Genomic DNA, 27053 nt, shown 5'->3' with positions numbered 1-27053 from the left:
CTGACTTTCAATCTGTTTCTAATATTTTCTGTGGTTCTTTGGTCCCAGAGGAAAAGCAGCAGTAAAACAGCCATTTAAGTGAATGGCTCCACCACACATTCCTGTGCAACTACAGAGGAGTGCAATGACTAAACCAGGATTTTCTTGCCTTGTAGGTGTGTGAGAAGAATGAGCAAGCAGGTATTTCCTTTCTTTTGTGGCCATGAAGAGACAAGAACGAGCTTCAAAGGAGAGGTGATATGAAATGGTTCCAAATAAATGGTTTTTCTTCCAAGCAAATTCCCTGTAAAATGTGACAAATCTGCCTTGAACAAAGTGATCCACCTTCCACCCATCCACCATTCATATCAGAATTTAATGAAATGTGACAGATAGACTACAATTCTAACTATTCTGGATGTTAAGGTCCCATCTTTGAATATAACGAAGGAGAAAGCTGATGAAGAGTCTCATCTTTCTGCATAAATTCTTAATTTGATCCAGAATTATCTGCAGTAAGCCAAACTAATCACCTTTGTTTCATGACAAAATCTCTTATTTCAATTCTCAGAAGCTTGTTATTCAGTGCGGGGGAGGTATTGAACATCATGACCTATTCTTATTTCCCTGATTGAATAACCATTACCAGTTTCTTCAAACATGAGAGAAGTTACAGCAATTAACTTAATTCAGAAAATACAAAGGTAGCATAAAGGAAGCAAAATATATAATTAAAAATTGTGTATGAATCAGAAACAAGCAAAATCCCAAACTTCTGTTGCAAGCCTTCCAGTGAGAAAACAAAGTCAAATGTTTGACATACAACATACTGCAACATCCTGAACATACCAAGTGTCAGCTTTGCTTAGGTAGGAAAATCTTTGGCAGCAAACCAAGAGGAAAAAATTCCCCAACCCTTCTACAAGCAGTCTGCTGCATAGTAGTAAAAACCAGCCAAGCACAACAGGGAAGGAGCATCATCTTTCACTATGAAATTTCTCAAGGTAGTAGTATTATGGGGTTTTATAGGGGAAAAATAGCATATATATATTTTCCATATTTTTGCATACTTGGATCCAGGCTCCTGGACCAGATCTCCTAATGTCATTTGCATCAAACGAGCAGCTGAGCTGCTCCATGGCTGGAGTGCTTAGTCACAGAACATCACGGGTGTGACATACTGGCTCCAGAACACAGCACTGGGCCTTGGGATGCCTTTTGCATGAGACACTACAGCAACATTTCCACATCAAAATATATACTTAAATAAATAAATAAATAAATAAATAAATAATTCACAGAAATTGAAAGGATTTCAGATAGCTGTGATGTTTCAGGAGGCAGAGGATCAAAGTGTGGTCTCTACTCCTTCTTCATTCCTTCCTAGCAGATCTGATTTCAGAGCTGGAAGCTGAGGAGTGCAGAGAAATGTAAGTAAGAAGCAGAGATAAATTAGTAGCAAAAAGCCTCTGTCTAAAACTGGACCTGCACATTCCCAGATTTACAAACTGTTTCCAATTAAGCTGGTAAAAAGAATATTTTTTTTTATTATGTTTTACCAAGCAAAAAAAGCAAAATTATTTAACTTAAACATCTAGACTTGCCTGGGTGTAATATGGAAGAATCTGGACACTGAATGTAAAGCAGCTATCTTATCTGTGATGCCTAAACATTTCCATGTGTACAGACAAAAATATTTCCCAAGAATGGTGTTGTTTATGTTCTGCAGCTTGCTTGTTTTTCCTTCACTGAACTCCTTTTCATACAAGTTTAACAGAGATTTTTTCAACTGAATTAATTTTCAGATAACTTGATGAAACTGAGATTTGACTATGGCTACAAGATGAAATTGTTTGCACTCTGTATGTTTTCCTTTGTTTCATGAAGCCTACTGTTTACTGGAGAATAGCAAATTAATAATTTCTAGAAAAGTCCAATTTTATCTTTTGTAGTTGAAATCCTATGCATAAAAGGAACTTTTCATCTGGGCAAAAATCCATACCTCAGTCAGATTTGGTTCCACACACCTCAGTAGCACGAATGTGATTTATTGTTAATGTTTTCCCTGTGATGTCTCACAAATAGCTAATACACTTGTTTAAATCAGACAGGTTCCCTGCTCAGTCTGAGCTTTGTTTACTTACATGTTCATAGAGGAACAAAGAGTGCCAAGATTAATTCATTCAGTTTAATTTGCTATCTCATACTCTTGTAATGAGCAAGCTCTCACTACAGTTTTTGCAATTAGCATGTTTTAATAAGGCTGTCCAAGTATAGATTATTAGCCCAATTAATTGCTTTGGGAAGGGTTTTATGAATACTTCTAATCAATTAAGAACCATGAGTCTTTTGAAAACAAATATATTCTTACATGAACAAATTGATGTGCAGAATCTATTTGAATTTTTTGTTTGGTTTTTTTTTACATGCTTCTTTGGATTTGCTGTGTTGTTTGGTTGGTTTTTTTTTTCTTTTTTTGCAATATGACATAGGAAATCTAACTGCAAACTCCTTTAGAAAGTAAGAAAATAACTAATTTTAATGACCTTTCAATGTATATGTTTCATATGGGAAGAAGCCAGAGAAATAGCCAAAGTCTTATTTGATTACAGTGGAGTTCTACTTTCTTCTGCAGCTTATGAATTTGGGTTACTTAGATAGATGCAAACTTTATTAGAGAAACTTTACTAGTTTCTAAATGGTCTTGTTTTTCCGAAATGGTAGAACTCCCTGACCTTTGCCCAGGTGTAACCACTGTTGATACAACCTGTCTCTCAGCAATGGGAACTGGATTTCAAAATGGTTCAGAGTTGAAGGCAACTATCCAAGCCCTAAGCTCAGACTTTATCAAGTCTGCAGATGAAAAACAAGCCATACAGGAGAACGTTCATGATTTATATCACCCATGAAGGCCATCACATACAAAAAGCAAAACAGAACAGTAAATTATCCAGCAATCTGTAAAAAGAAATTTCAGTTAGGCCTAGGGGTGGAATCAAACTGCTCAATCCACTCTCTTCCTTGAACCTTCCTTGTTGATGGGTTTTTTTTAAGCGTCTTGGACTCTCCCATTATCTGTCATCTCCCTTCACTCCCACTGGTGGTGATCCTGCTGTGCTCTGTTAACACCAATATAGCATCATTATCTGCATTTAGTGTTTAGTAATTAGTGGGATGAAGTGGAGATTCATCTGCCAGTCTAAATCCTTCTGCTAAAACTGGAGGTGGATGAGAGCACACTGACAGCCTGATTTACCCTCAGCCCCTGCAGAGCCCAGAATGGGAACTAGGGGAACACTGAGAAAGACAACATGCTAACCATCCGAATTAGAAACCCTGGAGAGGCCTCTGCAGTGGGCAGATACTCCTGTATCTTGTTACAGAATAATTCTAGCACCACCTCACCAGCATCTGGTTCCGGCATTGTTGGAGACATTATATAGGTGTAAACGATGTGCTGATCCACACCAGAAGAGGAACTCCTAGACCCATCAGATAGATACTGCACAAATATGGGAGTTGAAAGTTTCAACTGGCTTCTATTAATCAGAGCACTGAGGGTTCAGTTACTCATGTACTTTTTTAGATTATGACTTTTTTGCTGTAGTCATAATTTCTCACTGTATACCATGTGCTGACCTCAGCACCTTAAAAACTGTAAGGGAAAGGACCTTATGCTTTTGTGTATCTTTGAGCTATGGCTGAGTCCTGCCATGACCCTGCCAATCTTACAGAGTCCAGGGAACAGGCCTGAGTAAGAAAATCAGCCAGTCTTTTATATGACAGAAAGCTCAGCCCAAGGACAAGCTAATTAAGCAGAAGATGTCCATTACCAATGAGTATAAGGTCAGTCCTTCTCACTGCTTCATTAAATATCTTTTTTCTGTTTGGCACTAAACAGATTCTTGATTCTTAGTTTCTGGAATTCTGGAACTGCAAATACTTTTATTCACTTTTTCTATATTAGTATATATCACACTTTTTTTCAAACAAATAAGAATTTGAATGTATATTATATATTCAGCTTCTAGCTAGGGTAATAAAGTACTTTCTAAATCCTAAGCAAGTTGTGCGTGGATCATATAATGAAGCTGCAATACTACAGTCTTAATCTGACTACTAGAGGTCAATGGTAAAAATATGGTCTCTATGTCACAGAAGATACACTGGCAAGAATCCACTGACTCTAAAAAAGAAAAGTTATAGGTTTTGCTGTTTCTCACCTGATGAGTCAATAGCAGTTGTACAAACTCATCCTAAAGTCATGAGAGCTGCCTTTTTTTTGCTTCATACCCAAGATCTCATTACTTCCATTCTTTTCTCTCCTTATTCATTACTTGCTCACATGTTAAGTAGCATCTGAAAATGTGAAAAAATAATAAAAAAAAGAAGATACCTACACATAGCTATCAAACCAGTAGGATATGAGCATGTCCCAGGGCCCTACAGTTGAAAAAGCCTTTGATGAATTAAAAGATGCAATATTAATAATATATAAATCAAGAGAAAGTACCAAGAAAGCTTGGAGCACATGCTGGATAGCAGATTCTGCTCATCCTGGCCTCTTCAAAGTACTCTCAAAGGTCTTCAGAATATATTCAATAGTATTACTCTTCAAACCTATGGTTAGCATATATTACCTTAACAAATAAATGATCATAAGAGGGTCCCCATACATCAAACACATGTGCCTGGACTGCGGCCCATGTTAGAATTTAGGCATTGCTGATCTTTTGGAACATAATAAATATCAAACAATATTAAGAATATAAATTTGTTAATCAGGGATTATAAAACTGACAATATTTTGTGACTACAAGATTGTGGACTTTTTAAAATGTAGATCAACAAACTATATGATTCAGGAAATCTGTATTTACCGAAACTCCTAGAAAAATAGACATTATTTATCCTCAGACTTTTGGACTCAGTTTGATAACAAATGGGATGAAAGACTTCATAGGATAAAGGATGCTTCTGAAATGCTAACACTGATGTGTATTTTTTCCTTTTATCACTCTGTGGTTAGCCTTCATAAGCTTTTCAAAGTGGAGTACCAGAGTATTTCTATTCAAAAAACTGAAATAAGAAATTACTACAAAGATGAATTTCAGCTGGAATATAGCCAATTATTAACAGGGAATGCTCTTTGTGAGTGACAACATCATAGGAGGCTGTATTTTTAATCATCTAAAAAGCAAACAACTGCAAGAAAATTGCAATAGCTGACACTGGTTTTCAGTTTTGCTTACCCTAAGACAAAATACATGTCCTAAAGGAAAATACTACACATTCTCATTTTGGGACTCAGCTGGTTTTGTTACTTTCTTGATTAGACAAAAATTGATTTTTCCCTCTGAACCTTTTCAAAGACATAGGTAATGCAAGCTCTGCTCTCTGTGATAAGGCCAAGATTTACTCAGCCATGGCCAACTGATGTGCTGTTGGCTTGTAATCAGATGCTAAAAAGAACAGATGGCTTACACAACTTTAATTTGCTATTTTATTTATCCTTATGCTGCCCCTTTATCATATAAGTATTAAACATTTATATTATACAGTTAGAAAGACAAGACAAGACAATTTAGAGCTAGTTTATGAACTAATCTGACAAACCACCATCAATCCTGAGATGCAAAATAAATCACTTAAGTAGGATTCCAGATAATTGTTTTTTTCTGACCTAGTTCGGAATGGAAACAGCAAAGACTACCATTACAAATTCTAGTATACAGTAATGCTTGCCAGCTCAGTAGTTGATGCTACATCAGTGATTGCGGAGAAAAATAAACAAACATAAAACAAAAAAAAAACAAACATCATCTCCAACTTCATGAAAAGCAAATAATTTCTTAAAAGTAAACTCAAGCACTGAAATCTGGCAATCTTCTATTTCCAAAATGCTTCTCAACAGAGAATGATGACATCTCCAATTTGTTCTATTACTTCTTGTGATCTTTTATTCATTGCAAGATCTGGGTCTGATCATCTCCACATGATGGTCTTAGCACTTGTCTTCACGGGATCAGACCATTTCATCTGATAATGTAGATCTTCTCATCCTAAAATTGAAACTTCTGAAGACTTTGCAGTATTGTTTTGGCACTTGGTCAGAATAGCTCCTGATGTCATCCTTCTTAGGAGACTTGAATATAAGGAAGATTATTGCTGGACAAGAGTTTGCAATGCTACAAATTAGGTCATTAATTGCAAACTAAGTTCAAACCCCTATGATTTGACAAAGACAGTTCTCTGTAAGTAGGCTCAGTACAGTTTTCGAGTCTCCTTATAAGGAGAGATTCATCCCAGGTCATGAACTGCTGCATTTTTTGTACACTGATTTAAAAAATATATTTCTAGCCATTCTGTATCTAAGGCTGCTTCACTGAGTTGACCCTAGAGAATCTCATAAAATACTAGGTGTACTAGGTCTCATGCCACATTCATTCTTAAAATACTCATTGACAATTCAAATTTCTGCACTTTGAAACTGTAACTACATCTTTTAATCTGAGATTAATATATATTAAATTTCTAATAAATTTCCACATATTATATGATAAGCATACATGTAGAAACTATCTGTGTGTGAATCACTTTAATTTGTCTGGTCACTCAGGCATAACAGAAGACAGAACTGAGCTCATCAATTCCATTCTTTATTTATTTATACACTGATTCATTTAGAGGCTCCCTGTTGAAAACATCAGTCACATCAGGACACAGCATCAGCAGACAATTAACGTTACATTTAATGCCAAGTACTCGTTAAGGAAAACTAAACAGATGCAAGTGCAGTGATGCAAACACTCTATTGTTTCTCAGTGTAGGCAAAACACGAAAGGTAAAGCTAAAAATGCTTTTGTATGACTACCTTTCATTTGATCTTCTTAGCCCACATGTAATGCCCACAGTATTGCTTAACTTATAAGATATTTACCTCTGATCCATACATGATTAAATTAGAGAATGTGCAAGAATCAGTGACTGTATTATCTGAAGAATATGTACAACTCTACTATTAGAAATTTCTCTAGCTGTTACAAATTTCTACACTTTCAGTTCTGCAGACATCTGACCTAAGTTTCAGTGAAATCACTGGGCAAAGAACCAGTTCAGTACTTTCCTTCTCTGTTGGGGGAAAAAAAATGGTAATTGGTATATCCCACCTGTGTTTCCTCTTCCTTTGTCAAAGTCAGTCCCATATTATTCAGGAAGAGGGACATCGTGGTTAAGACCAGACATGCTCCAACAGCACCTGATGGACATCCACCATTACATAAAGTAACAAAAAAAATTATAAAGTTTTCAATTCAGCAACAAAATTATTTTAAAAAATTAAACAAATTTCACATAAACCAGAAAATAACAAAGTAAATTAAATTCACTTTCTCATATCAAGAGTATACCCAGTTCAAATAGCAATGTTCTTTAGCCAGGCCCCCATGAGACTTTAGGCTGTTTTCACAGGTGTAGAGTAAAACACACATTATAAATAGTATGCAAATAAAACAAGGCCAAGGGAATAATCTATCAGTTGATCAGTGCGTTGTTCTGGTGTATAATTGACAAAAGGCAGGACAAAACAGGATATAAAAGCAGCATGAAAGAACTGAAAACCCGTTCACATTTTCTTTAAAAAAATGTGGGCGCTCTTGGTTCTCATAGGTGCTGCATCTGTTTCTGCTCATCTGCAGGATCCTTCCTTTGACGGGTAAGAATGGACATCAAGTTTTATATTTGCATGGGGGTTTTTGCACAAGCAAAAGTCTTTCAACTGGCTTACCTGTTTCAAATCCAATCTTTTTCTCCCTTTCCAGGCAGAAGGTGTTTCGTGTGATTCCACAGAATGATGAGCAGGTGGAAATCCTCAATTCCCTTGCCAGCATCATGCAGGTGAAGAACCTGGGGAAGTGGTTATATTGTAGTTGAAAAAAACATTTCTTCTTTTGCTCAACTAACATTTATCTTTTTTCAAAAAATCATATTACTGAATTAAAGACCTAATCTTGATTCAGTTCAAGTCAGCTGAGTGTTTCTTCAGAAGGAATAGGACAAGGTGATAAATCTAAAGCTATACAAATACATTTCAATACCCTCCTAGAAAGTCTGGTTGACCCAGTCTGAATATCAAATAATAAATAAATAAATAAATAAATCTTAAATTTCTTATTCAGTGTGGGGTGGTTTCAAGAATGTATGAGATAAATCATGGAAATTCCAACTTCCAGAACTTTTACCATTACAGGCAAAACATTTTGCTCATGTAAAGAGTATAGAAATTCATACTCCCAACAAATCGAACTTTTCTTTGGCCTCTAGTCTCTCAAGTCATTTTTCCTCTTCTGGCTTTCCTTTAAAGCTTCCTTTCTCTCCAAGCTGCATGTTTCTCACTGACCTTGATGTAGATATATGATGACACGGTGACATGATGAAAAACAATAAAGACAGAAAATGTGTTTTCAATATTTCTCTTCAGCTTTGATGTTGTAAAATAGCTGTTGGTGAAAAAGACACCATTATCTGTAGGATGAAAGGATGGTATTTTTAATGAAGTACAGATGTGGAGAACTATCAGCAACAGGCTAGTATAGCATGCTGGAACAGTATTCTGAAGAAGAACAAACTATTGGAATGGTGCTGCCAATATTAAGAAAATTAATACATACCATGCTTGCTTTTAAGTGTGTAGAATAAAGGGATTGTTTGTTTTCTTTTCCTTTTAAGCAAAGATCCTGAAATACCATTGTTATACAAAGCAATCAGTCAGGAATGATGTAATCCTGAATTCTGGAACAGTCACCTTACTTGATGACACATAATTCATGAATAACTAGTGCAAATTCTTTTACACTTCCAGTTAAAATTTAGGTTGATACTTCTGGCAAGCAAGGTCTGATCAGTGTAACAGGATAGGAAAGAAATTCAGTATATTAATCCCAATCAACATCACCATCACACATAAACCAACCTAAAAATCACAGCCAGATGTATATATTTATTTGCTTATGTATTCATTTGCCCTTCTTTCAGGTTGACTTTTGGCAGCCAGACTCTGTCACTCTGGTAAGGCCAAAAATGCAAGTTGATTTCCGAGTTGGAGCTGAGAATGTTTTTGAGGTTGAAGAACTTTTGAAGGAAAGTGGAGTGGAGTATCGGTAAGTTTGTTCTCACTACTGTACTTTGAATGGAAGAGGACTAAATCTGGGGAGAATGTGTTTGAGCTTTTCATATTGGTCAACTGATTTTCCTGTCATGAACTCTGTCCCTCCTGTGGGTGCCTCTACTGAGTTCAGCTTTCCTATGACAGTTCAAGTGGACTGTAACTACTCTCTGTTGAAGGGATGAGGTGAAATGTTGACAGAGGCAAGATACAGGAAGCAAAGATGCACTACCAGAAATTTCCCCGAGGTGAAATCTCATTGCAGTACAGTGTGGAAGGGACAAGAAAGATTTCCCACTAAAGACAAAATTCACCAGAGGTCTAGAAAGAATCAGAAAGCACATCAGATGAGTTTGCATGACACTAACAGGGAACTGAAGCCAGAAAATGGTGAGTCCCAAGGATCACCATGAGCAGCTCCCCACTGAGTTCTCTAAGTTCCAGAACAACAGCCAGAGGGCCAGAAAACCCCGACAGGTGACAAACAGAAGACAGTTGCCAGGTGAAAGGCCAAGCGAGCGGAGAGAACAAATTCCCGGGACAGTCTTGGGCTTTCTCAAGTCACACAGAAGATCCACAGCAAGGATTTCTCCAAAGAGAGAACTTTTAGTTGTATATTTACTTAGAAGTAAAAAAGCTCTGAGCTGACCAAATACAACTGCAGCGTAAGTGGAGGGAACAGAGCAAATGGCACATTACACATCACTGAGAACAGAAACATTGTAGTGAGCAGCACTAAGGGAAGAATAAGGAGAATAAGCAGTTGCCTGGTCCTGCTCTTTAGTTCATCTCCCAGTCACTACATAAGCATTAACTGAGGAAGAGAAATTGACTTTCAGCTGGAGTGGAGCCAAGTTGTTCTGTCTTCGTTTCTCCTTTCGCTCCACCTGAGCATTGCAGATTGGCTCTGCCCAGCCTCATTATCAGGCTTTTTTGATGTCTAAAGGATAATCTGTCAACATTATGTACTCGAACAGTGAAAGTCAGTATTATTTGATCAAATTTTTATTATCTCATTTAGCTGAGTGTAGAATTTTTGTCTCTCAGCCCCATTGTTGTTGCTACTAGACCAAACTCCTTCATAGGACACCACACAGTTCTCATGAAACATAACTATTATGATCTGCTAAATCCAAAGGTAACCCATCCTAAATTTACTGGCCTCATGTTAATCATGGCTAATTTGGATGCTACTATGGGAACAGAATCTAAAACCACTCTGGAATAAAACATTTTCAATAGTGCCACAGTGCACATACAGCACAGGAATCCAATTTTAGTGGAATTTCCTCTTTAGCAATGGAGGAGTAACTCTACATGTATTAGCTTTGCTATAATATTAATGAACTTCCTCAGGTCCATGCACAAATCTTTTGATTGCAACAAAGGCCATAAGGTCTGGAAGCTGTCCCTGGCAAACTTGAGTGGGTTGTCCTTGTGACAACCCAAGATGTTATAATTCGTTTGAAGTGCAGCTGCAGTGCCATGACATGTCAATGTAGTCGTTTGCACTGTTTGTTCTGAAGGCTGGTGATGCCTCACAAATTGGCCTCCTGTTCTTCTATCCAAGTCAGAAATGATCAAGGACCTATCCTGGATGAGTGAGATTTGTAAATGTGTTAAAACAGGCACTGGAAAAACAAGAGGACTTCATTTTTTGATGGCCAAGGTTGAAATATAAGCAAAAGGTTCTCAAGAGTATGCACAATGATGAGCTGTGCCTTTATGTGAGCCCTAGGGAAAGGTGAATAGGAGAGATCCAACCGAACCCGTTGTGATGCTGTGGTTTCCTTGCTATTGTGTGTTCTATTTAATAGCCCACCTCACATGCAATAAAGTAGCTTAGAGGATGGACAATGCCACCTGCAACAGAGCTGTCAAACCACAGCTAAACTTAGGAAGCTTGGTTTGACAGAGAATTTCATCATGCAAAACATGGGTTTCTGCATGGGATTGAAGCATTGCTGCAGTCTAACTCTCCTCCAATGCCAAAAGTTCAAGAGAGGGCCCTTTTCCTATTGAGGCAGAGGCATCTGGCAACATGAGATCAGCCCAGAACTCATTTTATAGAAAAACTCTATCTTAGCATTGCCATTTTTCTTAAGCCAAACTTGCCACCCTGGAGGTTTGTTAGTATGGGAGTAAGCAGGCAGGTGTTAACTGGGAGAAGCCCATTGCTCCCTGATCATTCTGGTGGCAAGGCTGAGGTGGGAAGTAGGTTGAAACTTGAACCTGATACATCTTATTTTCTACCTGCCCACCTTTCACTTCACAATCCATATGGCCTTCATTCCAAGAACACCTTAAAATGTCTTACTTTCCTGCTAGATTGTTGTATGTTTCTCTTTACACTTTCCATGGTGCCTTATTGCAGAGTTCTGATTGACAACCTGCAGGCTGCGCTGGACGCCCAGTTTGACAGCAAATCTCGTGCCACCGGCCACAGCTATGAAAAGTACAACGACTGGGACACGGTACAGTCTAGAATTTTAACTCATTGTCAGCTTGGTACCTTGGCCTCTGTAGTCAAAGTGGCTTTCGTGTGCTTCCTGCCTTCTTCCCTTTTCCTCTTCTGCTCCATCAGTTGGTATGATAATGCCTCCAAACTCTCCTTCCTCTTCTCCTTTATTGCTCATTACTGAGCTAGTTTGTGCAACCCATCCTCCTACATTTATTTCCTCTGCTTCTGCTCCTAGTGTTGCAAAGAACCTCTGGCAGAAATCCAATGACCAGGCTGAGATGCTTCACAACTAATTTCCTCTTTCCTTTTCACTACTTCTCCCATCTCCTCTGCCAAACAACTTGATTCCATTCCCTGCCCCAGTTCTAGGCCTTCATCTCACAGCATAAGTTCTCCTCTGCTTCCTCCTTTTTTCACAGTCATGCTAATTTTTCCTGACCTGTAATCTTGGCCATATCACTTGTCACATCTGTGCAGTGGCTCCTTGGAAATCTACAAATTCTGTTAAGTATTAGGCCACATTAGATGCTCAGAAGGACTGTCCTGGCTTGAAGTCTGTAAATTAATTAGTCTGGACCTGAGGAACAGAGACTCAATAAATTTAACCTCTTTATTACACAGATAGCTGCTTGGACTGCTGATATTGCTGCTCAGAACCCAGACCTCGTCTCTCGTAGTGTAATTGGGAACACATATGAAGGACGGCCAATGTACCTTCTCAAAGTAAGTGCTTTGATTTCTTCATGCCAGACTTTTCCCTTATTAACCTCTGCGAGTTTATGATGTCTATTAAAACACCAATGGTGCTAACATAATACCAGATATTTTGCAAAAAATCTAATGTATTTTGTTTACTACTACTATGATATTTTTTTTTAAGGCACATAATGAATTATTAGAAGTTCAGATTATAAATTCAATCACACTCCTGAGAGCTATTTGAATGATTATCTACCTTTATGTGTTCTCCATCTGTTGTTTGTAAACCCACTTAGGCTAAAAGGATCTAGAAATGTCAGTCTCTAGCAACTGGAAACATATTTGTTTGTATCTTTGTCATATATAATTTTGAGCTGGTTTTGACTGAGGTAGAGTTATCTTTCTTCTCAGTAGCTGGTACGGGGCTGTTTTGGATTTCTGCTGATTTGGAAACAGTGTTGATAGTTCAGAGATGTTTTAGTTATGACTGAGCAGTGATTACACAGAACCAAAGCCTTTTCTGCTTCTCACACCACCCCACCAGTGAAGGGGTTGGGGGTGCACAAAATCTGGGAGGGGACACAGCCAGGACAGGTGACTCCAAATGACCCAAGAGACATCCTAGATCATATGGCATCATGCTCAGCAATAAACTAGGGAGAAAGTGGGTCAGGGTCACTGCATGAGGACTGACTGGCCAATTGTTTTCATTTGCATCACTTTTCTTTCTTGGGGTTTATTTCTCTTTGTTATTTTCCTCCTTCCATTATTATTATTATTATTATTATTATTATTATTATTATTATTATTATCATCATCATCACTATCATCACTATCATCACTATTATCACTATTATCACTATTATCACTATTATTATTATTATTATTTCAATTATTAAACTGTTCTTATCTCAGCCCACAAGTTTTTTCTGAGTGAGCTGCTGAGTGGTACTTAGTTGTCAGCTGGGGTTAAACCACAACAATTTTTTTCATAACATTTACAAATTAGTAAGACAAATACTTAAATAAAGGTGAAAGGATAAAGAGTACTTGCCCAAAAATTCATAAGCATTTACAATAACATATCATTCAAACAGACAAGATCAACTTTTAGAAACACCAAGTTTCAATAAATCAAATAAATCAACAGTGCAGAATAATCAAATAATCTGAGGGAAGGTTATCTACATTAATAAGAATGAAATTATTAAGAGTATTGTTCTAGCTTGAATATCACAGTCAGCTACAGCTGGGAGAACCTCACAGATTTCCATTTAAACAAGGAATTCTGTATTTGTATAAAGTTTGACTTTTTAGGTCAGCAAGCTGACTGACTTGTTCTGCATACAATTTATTTTGGTCAAGACTCAGGGGAGTTTTTTGTTGTTTTTTTTCCTAGATTGGAAAAAGTGGTCCGAATAAGAAAGCCATCTTTATGGATTGTGGTTTCCATGCAAGAGAGTGGGTCAGCCCTGCTTTCTGCCAGTGGTTTGTGAAAGAGGTCAGTAAGCGTAATGATGAAAAAATATTTTACAAAATGCAACTATGTTTAAGAAAATCTTAAGTGAGCAGCAAGAGCTGAGGCCACTGCAGATTGCCTTTTAACCTCCAAATACCTGCATGCATATCCCTTCTCTCACCTCAGATGGTTAAGGTGTAACTACTGAAACCAGATCTTAGTGTTTGAACCTGTAATCTTTCAACAGTGTAAGACAACCTGAAACGTGTAAGAGGTACTAACAACTACAAGGGTTACTCACACAGTTTGTAAATTCTTTTTTGCATCTGTAGCCAGAGAAAGGTGAGAGAAAAGCAAACAAGTCTGCTAACACTATAAAAATACTCATGTTCTGTACACAGCCATAAAAGAAATAAGGAAATTCAAGGGCACATCAAAGGGCATCTGAATGCACTTCAGAACAGCTGACTTCCTACAGTGTCTGGTGCTGTATTCCTCACAACCAGCTTTACTCAGTAAGGAGAGAGGGTGGAAACCTACCCTCAGGTCAGCACAAGGTGCACTGACAAAATGTACCCAAGAGAGGAGGAAGAGCACATATGAAGCTCCCTAAACTCCAGAAAGAGGGAATTGCATATACATCCCTTTGAACTGCCACTTCAAATTATGTAGAATGTTTTCTAAAATATGAAACCATATTCAGAAAAGTGCTGCACAGGTAAAATTATCTTCACTTCAGTCTGGAATACTTGATACTTCAGGCCTTGAATGAAACAATTTTATCTTCTTTACCTTTTCATTCTCCTCACCACCAATATAAAGCAGGTGGGAGTTATATGCTACACACTTGTCTTCACAGAGAAGAGTTATATTACACCTCAGCTGGGGGAGATCAATCTATTTAGCAGAACAACTTACTGATTGAATCTGAAATTTTGTAAGAATTTCTGCTTGAAGATTAAAACAAGCAAACATACAAACACAAACCAGAAGCAGCAGCTGGAATTTAAAACCCAAGTGAAGGAAAGCCAAACTACATGAGCGAGCCATGCTGGCAGAGGCATTGGTGGCCAGTATAATCTCAGTGTTATCAGACAGGCATGCGGTTTGTGTAGGGAGCAGTGGAAATTGGAAGTGACATTTCAGTGGAGTCAATGGGAATGTGATTTCATTAGAGCCTAATAAGGCTGCAGACAGTATGTGCTACCATTTCTCTCTCAGCAATTCACGTCACTGCAGCTGTCATTTTCACTGTCTGGTCACTTAATTCATGGGGGTACCTGACACCAGCAGCAGCTGTGCTCAGTGGGCCCAAATGTGGATAGGCAGAAGTGCTTCAAAAGCCCTGAGCATCATCAGTGGTTCACCTGGGATTGCTTCTAGACATAAAAGTGAAAAAAAACCAGAGAAAAACATGAGCAAGGTGGATTGTTATATGCATCTCGAAAAACCCCCACCCAAACAACAAAAGAAAAGAAAAGCATAAAATAAAACACAGGAAAAGCAATTTCAAGTGATCCGAAACTGCTGTTCTAGATTCTACATCCCACCCTTCCACTTGCTAGTTACAGGACAAAGAATGCCTTTCTCCATTGCATAGCTCCCTGTGTTGTCCTTCATGTCTCTGTAAACGGAACACGGGTACAACACACTTAGAGCAAATTTCTGTGATCACTGTATGCACCATCAATGAATCTGTGAACAAGAATACAGAGTCCCAGGCCATGAACAATCAGGATATACAGGTTTTAGGGCAGGAATTCTTGTGTTTGTTATTCAATGTATGTGTCTGGAAAAGTCCAGGGAAAAATCTACCTCCCTAGGAGTATATGCATCCACAGTATTACGACTGCAAATGTCTTAGGATGTTATTTGGAAATATTCTCTATAGTTCTGATAGTTGATGAAATTTCTCTGCACAACAGATATAAAAAATGGTAATAATGATTTTTCCTTCTCACATAAATTCAACTCAAACATTTAAGGTGACAGGATGTAGGGATAATATATGGACAGGAACTTTGCTCTGTCTGTAATCAAGAAGCTAGTAGATGGAAATCTCTTTCCAGTGATTTATTATCCTGTTCAAATTCAAAATTGCTTCACCATATAATTTATCTACCAGTATGAGATGAGTTTCTAACAGCAGTGTGGTTTGAGTTGGTGTAAATCCTCTAAGTACATGTAATAACACAGAGGTGCCATCTCACATGCTGGAGTGACCTGGATAACTTTGCCTACCACATTCATTAATTCCTGATGCAGACCCAGGCCTTTATATATAAACAGGAGATACAGATTTATGAAGAGATCATCAGCTTTTTCTACTTTTCTCCAAATAGAGTGTTGAGACCTATGGTAAAGATACTGTTATGACTACACTTCTGGACAATTTGGACTTCTATGTTTTGCCTGTTGTTAACATTGATGGTTACGTTTACACTTGGACGAATGTAAGTATGTTCTTTTTTTTTCAGTGTTGTTGGAAAATCAACTGTTAGAACTCACTCTTAGTTTTCATCTTTTATTCTATTTCAGAACCGCATGTGGAGAAAGACTCGCTCTAAAAATGCCAATAGCATTTGCTATGGTACAGATCCCAACAGGAATTTTAATGCTGGCTGGTGCAGTAAGTATCTCCTAACAAGAGCTGCAAGAGATTATACAGAAGTGCAACAGCCAATATACTTAATTATGGGTTTCCCCTACCTGATGGTTGGTCCAGCTCTAGCTTGGGTGAAGACCTCCAGTGTAGCACTGTGCAGTAGCTTGTGTTCAATTTTTGGAGCAGTTTTGGGCAGAAAAAAACCAGACTTTGGCTACTAGCATCATCAGTATGGCTACTTCTGTGAACATACTTACACATATGCATATGCACGCACATATATACTTACACACATGTATACACATACATACACGTACACATACATCGCTAGGAGTTCAGAACAGAAACCAGAAGAGCCTTCTTTCATGGCGAGGGGTCTCTTCTGAATGGTTTCCACTTATCCGTTTCTTTAAAGTACTTAGAAATGGAGGAGATATGCAAGGAGAGAACTGCTAAGTACTGAAGCAAATCAATATCCCAAATCACTTCCATAATATAGGGCTTTACATCAATACTCATGTTCTTCCAACTGTGCACACTCTATAGGGCATATTTATGCAATGCTATGACACGTTTCCCAGTGTCTTAACTAGGCCATGAAATATTCCCTCCTCTGATACAACACGTGTGTCAGATGAATTTCCAAGGCTTATCTACTAAAGTGGTGTTACATGACTCTCCTAACAAGCAACTCGTTCATTAAATACTCACTAAAATCACCTTTCTTCTCAGCTACTGGGGCCTCAAAAAGTCCTTGTGCTGACACTTACTGTGGCTCTGCACCTGAGTCTGAAAAGGAGACCAAGGCTTTGGCTGACTTTATTCGTGAACATCTTTCTACAATCAAGGCATACTTGACGATTCACTCCTATTCCCAGCTGCTACTGTTTCCTTATTCATATACTTACTCACTGCCATCGGATTACCAGGAACTGGTAAGTCTCTTTGTCATTTTGACTTAAGGAAAAGAATAAGTAAAAATCATCACTCGCTATTTGAGGTCCATTTAACTTCAAGCAGTTTCTCTAACATCTGGAAAGAATCTGTACTGGCAGTTTTTGAAAATGTTTTAGTCTTTCTCAGCAAGAACAAGGGAAACCATGATGGCACAGGATAAACTTAAGGGCCTTATTTAATTCCCACATACACAATGAATTTTCCACAAGGTCAGTTTTGTCTTCCAGTCACGCTGTACAGAAATCCACTCTGCTGTGCAGCTCTGCATCTTCCTGACTCCAGGGGTTGCTGTGTATGTAGCTTTAATATACAACATAGAAATATTATGCCCTGTAAGCCAAGGTAGCAGCTTGATAGATTGTAATAACTATGAAATGGTTCAACTGGTACCATCAACAGCAGGCAAGGATCTCTGTCTTCGTACTGAACCTTAGTTCTCACTGAAGTAAAATGGTAAACTACTGGTACAGGTTCAGGACAATGAGGTAGTTCTTGTCAAAAATATAATTGAAAACAGTTAGATACAAAATAGGTAAAACGTTTCAGTTCTTAGGCCTTTTTCAAGAGGGCTGCATTCAAACACACATTTTATTTGAGAGAGGAGAGGATGAATGTGGGTTTTTTAAAGGGCAATGCCTCTTTTATTGATCCTAGAGAAAGGCCACACCCCAATTCCATTTAAGTAAGATAACAAAAGTCTGGAATATATATTTTCTTTATCCTTAAAAACAGATAGAGGGCTTAGAACTATTAAATGTGTATGAAAGCTGTAAACATTTTATCATGGCTAGGCATAAACAACCATGAATAATAAAATGACTTCACTTCTCTGGCATATTAGCAATTAGAAGCTGTTGGCAGGGAAAACAACACAGCAAGACAAAACAAACACATTTTGATTCCCCCTCTTTCCAGGATGATGCCAAAAGTCCAAGGCAACAACACTGTGTGTTGCTTTGCTGTGCAGGTTTGACAGATTTATGACTATTCCCAAATAGATGTCTTGATTCTGAAGCACAAATACAAACTGGGGCCAAGAGTGAAGTTTCTTGTTAGATTTTTTACAGCCTAAAAGAAAAGATAAAGATTTTGTTTTCTTAATTTATATTCCAGGAATTTTTTAATCAGAATTATTCCAGGGAACTATAGTAATTTCTTGTCTTCAGTTTTTACAAAAGCTTCGTATTTCACACATTGCAGTTTAGTCTAAAGTAATGAAACAGCACTAAACCCTTGAAGCTGCTTTGTTGTCAAGATCACAAAGTTCCCATTTATTAAAAATTTGCATGGCATTCTGCCCCCATTTGTTGAATCAAGAGCAAATGTGATGAAACATAACTAAAAGTACAGTGTGTTTCTCACAGTATTAAATGGAAAAGGCTTACACTGACAGCTCATTACTAAAACAATCCTTACCAATGAGAAAGAACCTGTGTGTTTTGCTAGGTTTTAACATTCTTTTATTAAATTAAAGTTTTAGACTGTCAGTGTTCTAGTCTAATACACAGTAAAATTTAATGAATCACCTATAATGAAGTGCTACAATTTTCATCATTTAAAACTCCCCTTTCCTGCCATAGAAGACAATTCTGCTATTACCATAGAGCACAAAATATAAATAGCTCAGGAATGCAGGCCATATATCCCTCTTCAACCATTTGATTTCGCTTTGTATATTAGTCTTTCCAACAGCCCTTTATCCTATATTTTAAATTGGTCACATTGATCCCAGAGGGAGTTCCATTATTTTCCACTACAAAGCAACCACAAATCTCACCACCATGACAAGGTGACCTTATGAGTGTTTTTCACATCTTAATTAAGGGAAATTATTTCCCCTACTGGTGATCCCAACAGAAAGACAGCAGGATCCTAGAGGTGTTTAACTTGTGCAGTATCCGATTTTAACAAGGGAAGACTTCTTGCCAAAAGTCATTTTGGAGAACGAGATCAGAGTATCACCCAATCAACATGGCCTGTAGTTGGGATAATTAAACAGAAAGGGCCTTATGCACTCCAACGTCAGTGAATTAAACAGAAAAACTGACTTCCACAGGCTCTGGGTCAGGTTCAAATGTGCAGCTTTTCAGGTTAGTTCAAATAACTAAGACACGTTCATTTAAGCTGTGACTAAAGAAATTTAAAATTTTCAGTCAAGAATGGTACTTGCTTGAGATGAGACAGCTCCAAAAAGAGGTATCATTTTATATGTAAATTGCCGTGTTCCATGTCTAAAAGTCCTGTTTAGATTTCGAATTTAGAGAAATGCTGAAGAATGAGAAACTTAACTTTTAATAGATATTGTTTGGGCAAATAAAATAATCATAAATCATTTTGTAAATGAAGAAGCAAAATTTATAGTGCCATTATCTTATCTCAGATGTTATTTTTACTCTGACAGATCTAATAAATTAAAGGAAATATCATTGCAATTTCTTATCCCTTTCAGTGAGCAACTGGACATGTGTTTAAACAAAACCTCGCATGTCTGCTTATCGTTAACATTTTGTTCCATTGTATTTAACTAAAGGTAGCATAATACCATGGGGCTTATGTTGCATTCCAGTGGCTGAGATATAGAAGGGTGCAAAAATTGAGTAATTTGAGATTGAATACACTAAGTCTGCGGAAGAGAAAGATCCAGAGAATGCCTGTGCCTTCCTTTCCTGTAGGGGTACTGAACAGCATGTCCTTGGGGCTCAAAGGACTTTTTCTGTTCACAGCCTCAAGAAATCACCAGAAGGCTTAAAACTGTTTTGGTTTCTCAGGTAGAACAGGGCACTTGGAGAACCCCTTTGTGCTCCTCTGCATTGTTACAGCAAATCACAACACCTCAGAGTTACTGTGACTTACTGAGAGCTGGGCATTAGAACTATCCCTCAACCATGCCAGACCTTGGGGCGTAAAACATGATGAAAGTCATGTATGCCCCTTCCTTCCCAAGACTTCCCACTCTTCCCCTTAGATGCAAGAGGATCTCTGAGGTTCTCAATCCCACAGCTCACAAGGATTTTCCCAAAACTTTTCTCCTTTTATTCAGGGTTGTTTTTTTTATCCCCCCAACCCCAGTGTTGCCCAAAACTTTCACTGTTATCCAAACAGTACTTAAACAACAAAAACACCCAAGACAGGAAAAATCTAGGTCAGGAATTTCTTAGAAGTTACACAATATTCTTGTGATGATACCCTGAAAGAAATATGTCCTCCTTTCGGTAAATCACATTTTGTCTGCTTCATAATCCTCTTGGCTCATTCTTTACTATACCCTGGAGTATTACCCTGAACACTTGAATCCCTCTCCTAGAGAGAAGAGAAGCATTAGCTTTTCACAATTAAAAAACATGCTTGGCAAAAGCAGTATCTCTCCACACTCCAAAAAGATTATTTTCATCTTTATTTTGCTATTCACAGTTTTGTCCTCTTGCAATAAAGAACTCTGGATTTAATCACACGTTTCATAAACAGTTTAGCCCATATTTTTTAATCAGTTCCTATTCTGGCCTTAGCTTCCCATTAGGTCACCCTATGCTCTCCTCATTTTCAGACAAATCTAGCTTTTTCAATTTGTTTGTATTTGAATTGGCTCTGAACTATGGTTTGAGAGAGCAGAGGAACGTGCATCGTGCTCTTCCTCCTTTTTCAGGTTCAGTTCCATCTCTCAGTTTAACAAACTCACCAAACACATATCTGCAGGCAGCTCATACTCATTGTCAGATTAATGTATGTGTGTTGTTTCATGGGCAGCAGAATATTACCTTCACTTACAACCCAAGATTTCAGCTTGTATTACCTGAATGCATACTGACCCCATTGGTTGCTCTTTCAACTCTCCAAATTTCACCTTCCATATTGGGTTGGTCTACCATCTCATTTCCTCTTGAATGTTTAAATAGGATGTATTAGAAAGTGGAGATATGCCCAGTCTGTGCAGCCTGCAAGAGTGAATTTCAAATATACTGCATGACATTGCAAATATCAGTCAGACTATTTAACCAGACTATTGCCTGGTTGTGAAGTCCTGAATATGTTTAAGATATATGAAGACCTGTGGGTAAGGATTTTTGAACAGCAAAAATCCTGCTACCTAAGAGACTCAGACATGCCAATGAGGAGTTGCAATCCCTGCTGCTGTTGCATCTGGGCTATTGCACAGATTGTATTATTGTGATTGTTACACCTAAATATTGTTAAAGTCAACTGAGAAGCAAATAAACAGGAAAATGGGCAGCAAAGCAATATTTGAAATTGGCTATACAGCTCCTCTATTGAGTTTGCCACAATAGAACTGTTCTGTACTGGCAGTCTTACAATTTTGAAAAGGATGTTTCTAGTAGCAGCCTTTTCCAGCTGAAGTTCATGTGTGAGTCTGGCTGACAGGCAAGAGTCTCCAACATGTGTAGGGCACATACACCTTAACTCAGTCACATTGGAAACCCTCTCACCAGGGACTGATTTCTTAAACGCTCTGAGAAACTGCCACAGAGAAATAGGCTTGTAAACTAAACAGAATAATCCTACTGAAGTCCTCACTGGCTGGATTCCCTGAGCTCTTGGAGCACATGCTTAACCAGGAGCAACAACAGAATAGTGAACTAAATTATACATCATCGTGGACTCTTGAGGAGGAAGTCTGTTTTTATTGGCAAAACAAGAAGCTTCAGAAGTTTAGATTCACTTGGCTAAAGCTCACTTTGCAAATACCACATTTTCAGACTTGCATTACAAAGGAAGTTGAGGGTCACTTTACCTAACAAGTAAAGCACACAAGACCAAGGTGAAGTGAAATACAATTTTCCACCTCCGGAAAATCAATTTGCAATCCAGTGAGAGAAGAGAGTAGGAGGCCCAGTCAAGCAGTGAAAAGGCTTCTCCAGACCATTATCAGATTGTGAGGCAAAAGGAGTTGTCCACACAGCAGCTGCCTAATCAGCATCCCTGGAGTGTTTCTAAATGGCCACAGTTTGCTGGCAAATCCACTCTGATGATACAAAAGTAAAATGAGGGAGATGCTCCCATAAAAATTACCTATTAACACACAGAAGATACTTAGCCTGATAATTTATCTTGTTAGTTCAAAACTCCAGATGTGGTGAGAAAGAGAGGCCAGTACCATACCTTTCATTAAAAGCTAATAACTGTAAAAATACGTTTAAAGGTTGTTAATTAGCTAAGATAATGGCAACTAAGAACACAACTCTGCTGTCTCGCTGGCCCACGCACTCTGTACACAAGATCAAGCAAAATATTAGTAATTGCTGTGTAAACACAGATGGGTGATGAGGGAATAAAATGCCTTCTGCTGAAATGACCAGCCCTGCAAGCTCAGCTGTGAGTCAGAAGCTGAAAAGCCATTTCTGCTCCCAGCTACAAGGTATTACTCTGGAGTTATATCTTGGACTTCAGGGCGCCACTTGTTTCTCTGCTACTATAATTCTCAGCAAAATGTTCCTTGCAAGAGAGGGATTCTTAATGGTATAAAACCCCAAGCAAACCACAACAATTCAGTTAAGCCCATTGTGCCAAGAGACGTAGAAAATCACTGAACAGCAAAGAGTACCCTCAGAGGCAAAAAAAGAAAACAGCGTTTCTCCGTGCAGGTGTATTCTAAATAATTTACAGGCTTGAAAACCCAAACCACTTTTCAACCTTTTGGAAAATGTTGCCTTTATTTATATACCCCTGCATAAATCTTCATACTATTTCCTTTTTATGGATTGCTTTGAGTAACTGAGCTACTTTGAAAAAAAACAAACACAGTTTCCTCATATTTTGTATTTATACTCACAAGTATTTACTTAATAGTTATTATTCCTGCTGTTAGTTTTTAATTTATTATTATTATTATTATTATTATTAAGAGATGGCACTCTTCCTACAAAGTTGAAATTTTTTTTCTACCTTTAGGTTTTGAACTGTAAGTCTATTAGCAAAGCAAATGGTAGAGAGTCACTTAAAGGAAAAAAAAATACATCAAAACTTTGGATAAAGCTTCATTTCATGCTGAAGTCATAAATGCTCAGTCATGTTTTTCACTTAGAGAGGGTAACTAAAAATACCATCTCCATCTCCAACCTGAAGAGCTTGAGGAAGTTGTTTATAGGGATTCTAGGCTCTTAACAGCTGGAGATCTCAACTGCTCTTTTTACAAATCTCTCTTTTTACAACTTCCTGGCCAATAATAAAAAAATCCCTCAGGTAAAAAGATTTCCTGATATACTTTTTCAGGTATCTGTTCTGATATGATTTAAGGCCATCATTTGGCTGCTGAGTGAAAGGAATGCCCTGGGTGTAACAGCCCCAAAGAGCAGCTCTGCTGTTCTATTGTCCCTATCATGTGGCTTACTACAGAGAGAACAAATACTAATTACCAACAGATCTGTAGGTACTATCAGACTGGCTTTCCAAATTTTATTTCCACTTTCCATATATTTGAAAAGAGAAAGAATCAGTTTATGTTTAAAAATTCATTTGCTTTTGAGAGATTTGACTCAATCTCAGCTGCTGATTAAATGTGTATATTATAAACAACAGATGGCTGAAGAAAACATGGTATCACTAGCAGATAGTAGTCTCCAACCTCTGCAATTCCCTGAACATGTGTTAAAAATTATTGTGGATTTTAGAAAATTCAACTTGTGGAGGGATTAAAAAAAAAACCAACCAGCCAACAACAAAAAAACCAACACTGGAGAGAGCTCAGCTACTCCAATTCCTCTGAATCCAAGATTATGAAATGCAAAGCATCAACATTTTTCCTACAATTGCTTGTGTTTGTGCAATTGAGAGGCCAGAAACCAAACCTCACATTCAACTACAGCCAGTGTTATAGGTGGAAGGACAAGCTTCAAGTACACTTTGGTCTGCCTTGTTTAAATATATTTCATGTGCTAAATGACCACAAATTCCTACAGCAAACTCCTATAATTCTAGAATTTTCAAAACCAAACATCTGGGAATGGGGAAACACTTGCAATTCTTCAAAAACACATTGTGATGCTGTTTTGTAGAAGCCTAGAAAGTTCTTTCAGTTAACTCAGATTTTCTAAACTCTTTGTCCAATATGACTTTTTGAGTAATTCACAGGAACACTTGAAGCATAAGGATGAACAGAGAATATTTTACAATATATCTTCCACTGGGAAGTAAGCCAGAGTATAACCTACAGAGAAGGAAAGGGCTTGAGGAAATTCCTGGAATAGTAAACCATTCAGCTGTAAGCTATAAAGAAAGATATGGCAACCCATTGCTTATTCTTATACTGAACATCTGCTTTCAAAAATCATTCATATTTATCATCTGTTAGTAATAGTTTTCATGTTTTATTACCAACATGCTGTATAATGAAGAATTGGAAAAGCCACACATTCCAAAGAAAAGTCTGTAATTTTCTTAACGCAAACATACAAAGCTTCATAGTGCTATTGATGGGCCTGATCCAACCCTCACTGAAATCAGTGGGAGTTGAATGAGCCCCTCTGTGCACAGGAAATTAATTGAAATTAATGAGACTACATATGGTTCTAGGGTAATTTATGTCTTTTCTGGCTGTTAATATTTATAAGACTTTAATCTGCTTCCACTTGTGTCACTGTTCAACTTCCCTGACTGAGCCGACTCTACTCTGAATTTATTGTGGCATGAACAGAAGGAAAAGAAAGGCTATTGTATGTTCACAATTTACTGTATCAAGTTATGACTATTCTCTAAGACTCTCTTATTTCTAAATAAGATTCCTTATTTAGTTTTAACCTTGTAGAAGTTTCTTCTAAGTCTAGAAAATGCTGTTACCTATTGTCCCCTTACCTGTACTGGACTGTACAGCAGCTGCACAGCACTAGAGCAATAAACATACAGCCTGGAATACACTCCATTAAAGCCTGGAGAACAATTTCTTTACTGATAAGCTCTTTCCACAACAACAGGACAAGCTGTGCCTTGTCAACTACTGACACCTACTCACACTAAGAGGCTAACAACAGTTTTCAAATAAAAACTTCTTCACCATGGCTTTTCAGTTTATTTAACAATACACTCAGAAAGCTTCTGAAAATCTACATTTATCATTTTTCTTTTCCTACAGAATTCCATTGCTAGTGCTGCATCCAAACAGCTGGCCAGTTTGTACAATACTAAATATACATACGGTCCAGGAGCTGAAACAATCTGTAAGTACTGGCCTAAATATGCTAACAATCTATATTAAGTGTTACTAAGACTATAAAATGCAGTTTTATAGTGATTCTTGTTCCTCTTCCTAAATAGTCTATTGTACCAAACTACAGGAAAGGGAGGGTATTATTTGTCCAGAAGAAAAAGATGGAGCTGATATCCCAGATCTGCAGCTCTTTACTGTCTGTATGAACCTCAAAAAGCCACCCAGTGAGAGGCTTTTTGCTTCTGATACCAAACCTTTCTAAACACCCCCATGCAACCACGCCATTCTCCTGTTCCTTAGACATTGCTCCTGTGGTCTTCTCACAACAGTGACAAGAAGGGAACAGTTTAGCTTGTTTACATTTGCTTCCACACATCAGCTGGAATGAAGCTCATAAATGGCCTAAAATCACAGAAGCTTTTCCATGAGCAGGATAAATCATTCAATTCACCAAATATATCTTTTTATCTGTCCTTTCTGCATTTCTGGCTACATGACTTGACTCCAAAGGATTTCACATTCCAATGCATAGCCACTCTTTCACAGTTAATCCTTATTTCATTTCTTTACCAACAGACCCTGCTGCAGGGGGCTCTGACGACTGGGCTTACGATCAAGGTGTCAAGTACTCTTTCACTTTCGAGCTCCGAGACACTGGCAGATATGGTTTTCTTCTCCCTGAATCTCAGATAAAGCCAACCTGTGAAGAGACTTTACTTGCTGTTAAATATATTGCCAATTATGTCCTTGAGCACTTGTATTAGAATGGAGTTCTAAAAACTATTAAAGAAGGCTTTATTCAAAGATGCCTTTCTTTTTATTCTTCCCTAACACAAAACATTTTTATTTCTCTTTACTTAATGTTCTTAGTCAGATTCTTAGTCCATCATAGGTCACTAGAACTAGAAATTTTTCAAGAGAAATTGTAGAAATTCAGGAGAAATAAACCTTTTATTAAGGCAACTGATATAGTCAGGGGGGTCGTAAAACAAAGAGTACAAGAAGATTAATCAACATAAGGTAAAGGCTACCTTATTAATTAAAATTATCTTTACATATAGGAGATGGGCCAAGCATTAGAGCTTACACAGCCTGAATGCTGACCAGAATGAAAAAGACCAGGTGATCCATATAAATGCACTTTGACCCAACCATTCACTGCCTTAATGGCAACATTAGCAAGAAGTTCATATCACATACTTTCAAAATGATGTTAGCTGTGATGTGCTCTCGTGAATTTTCTCAAAACCCACCCTGGATTTGTCCGAATACTGAAAAACGGTTTGGATCTGAGGTCACTACTAGTTTGATCTGAACTCAGTGAAGATTATAATTATAATTAAAGACCAAGACTTGCTATAAATCATTCAATAAACTACCCTGCATTTAAGGTTCTCATATTCACTACAGTAGCATCTCTCAAAATATTCCCAGAGTTCTGCTACTTCCTGGGGCCCCACATGTTCCTACTGTCATGAGCGGAAGAACCATAAACAGCCATAAAGACTAAGTCTGGTCATAAATGATTAACTGTTTCTTTCAAAAAAGAAAAGCTGTAAAGAATTATCCTCTCCC

The 27053-nt window shown here is 37.7% G+C and overlaps 1 protein-coding gene and 1 long non-coding RNA gene across 5 annotated transcripts; one reads left to right on the top strand and one right to left on the bottom strand.

The window, feature by feature from the left end:
* Positions 1–291: 291 nt before the first annotated feature.
* LOC108495243 lies at positions 292–17203 on the bottom strand. Of its 4 annotated transcripts, none has more exons than XR_001874050.1 (5): positions 16678–17203; positions 15042–15140; positions 7766–7884; positions 4203–4338; positions 292–1390 (listed from the first exon to the last, which is right to left on the bottom strand). It is a non-coding gene; the product is annotated as an uncharacterized LOC108495243 (long non-coding RNA). The 4 variants fall into 4 exon arrangements; XR_001874049.1 differs by having other exon boundaries at positions 16684–17203; XR_001874048.1 differs by having other exon boundaries at positions 16690–17203.
* Positions 7372–27053, top strand: LOC108495242 (carboxypeptidase B-like). Its single transcript, XM_017810722.1, has 11 exons — positions 7372–7693; positions 7800–7875; positions 9013–9137; positions 11517–11616; positions 12225–12326; positions 13702–13803; positions 16104–16214; positions 16300–16390; positions 17099–17301; positions 25404–25488; positions 26055–27053. Exons 1-11 carry the CDS (start codon positions 7623–7625, stop codon positions 26240–26242), a joined length of 1254 nt encoding a protein of 417 aa, XP_017666211.1. The 5' UTR covers positions 7372–7622; the 3' UTR covers positions 26243–27053.

The sequence above is a fragment of the Lepidothrix coronata genome, unplaced genomic scaffold (genome assembly GCF_001604755.1).
Source record: "Lepidothrix coronata isolate B3197 unplaced genomic scaffold, Lepidothrix_coronata-1.0 Scaffold29, whole genome shotgun sequence".
Classification (NCBI taxonomy): Eukaryota; Metazoa; Chordata; class Aves; order Passeriformes; family Pipridae; genus Lepidothrix; species Lepidothrix coronata.
The sequence above is the reverse complement of the archived record's forward strand: the minus strand, read 5'-3'. Positions and strand labels throughout refer to the sequence as shown.

Bases quoted from the DNA above. Each gene is read 5' to 3' on its own strand.
- LOC108495242 (XM_017810722.1), top strand. From the start codon at position 7,623: ATGTGGGCGCTCTTGGTTCTCATAGGTGCTGCATCTGTTTCTGCTCAT. The intron at 7,876-9,012 runs GTGAAGAACCTG...CCCTTCTTTCAG, and splicing joins CCCTTGCCAGCATCATGCAG to GTTGACTTTTGGCAGCCAGA. The intron at 9,138-11,516 runs GTAAGTTTGTTC...GCCTTATTGCAG, and splicing joins GAAAGTGGAGTGGAGTATCG to AGTTCTGATTGACAACCTGC.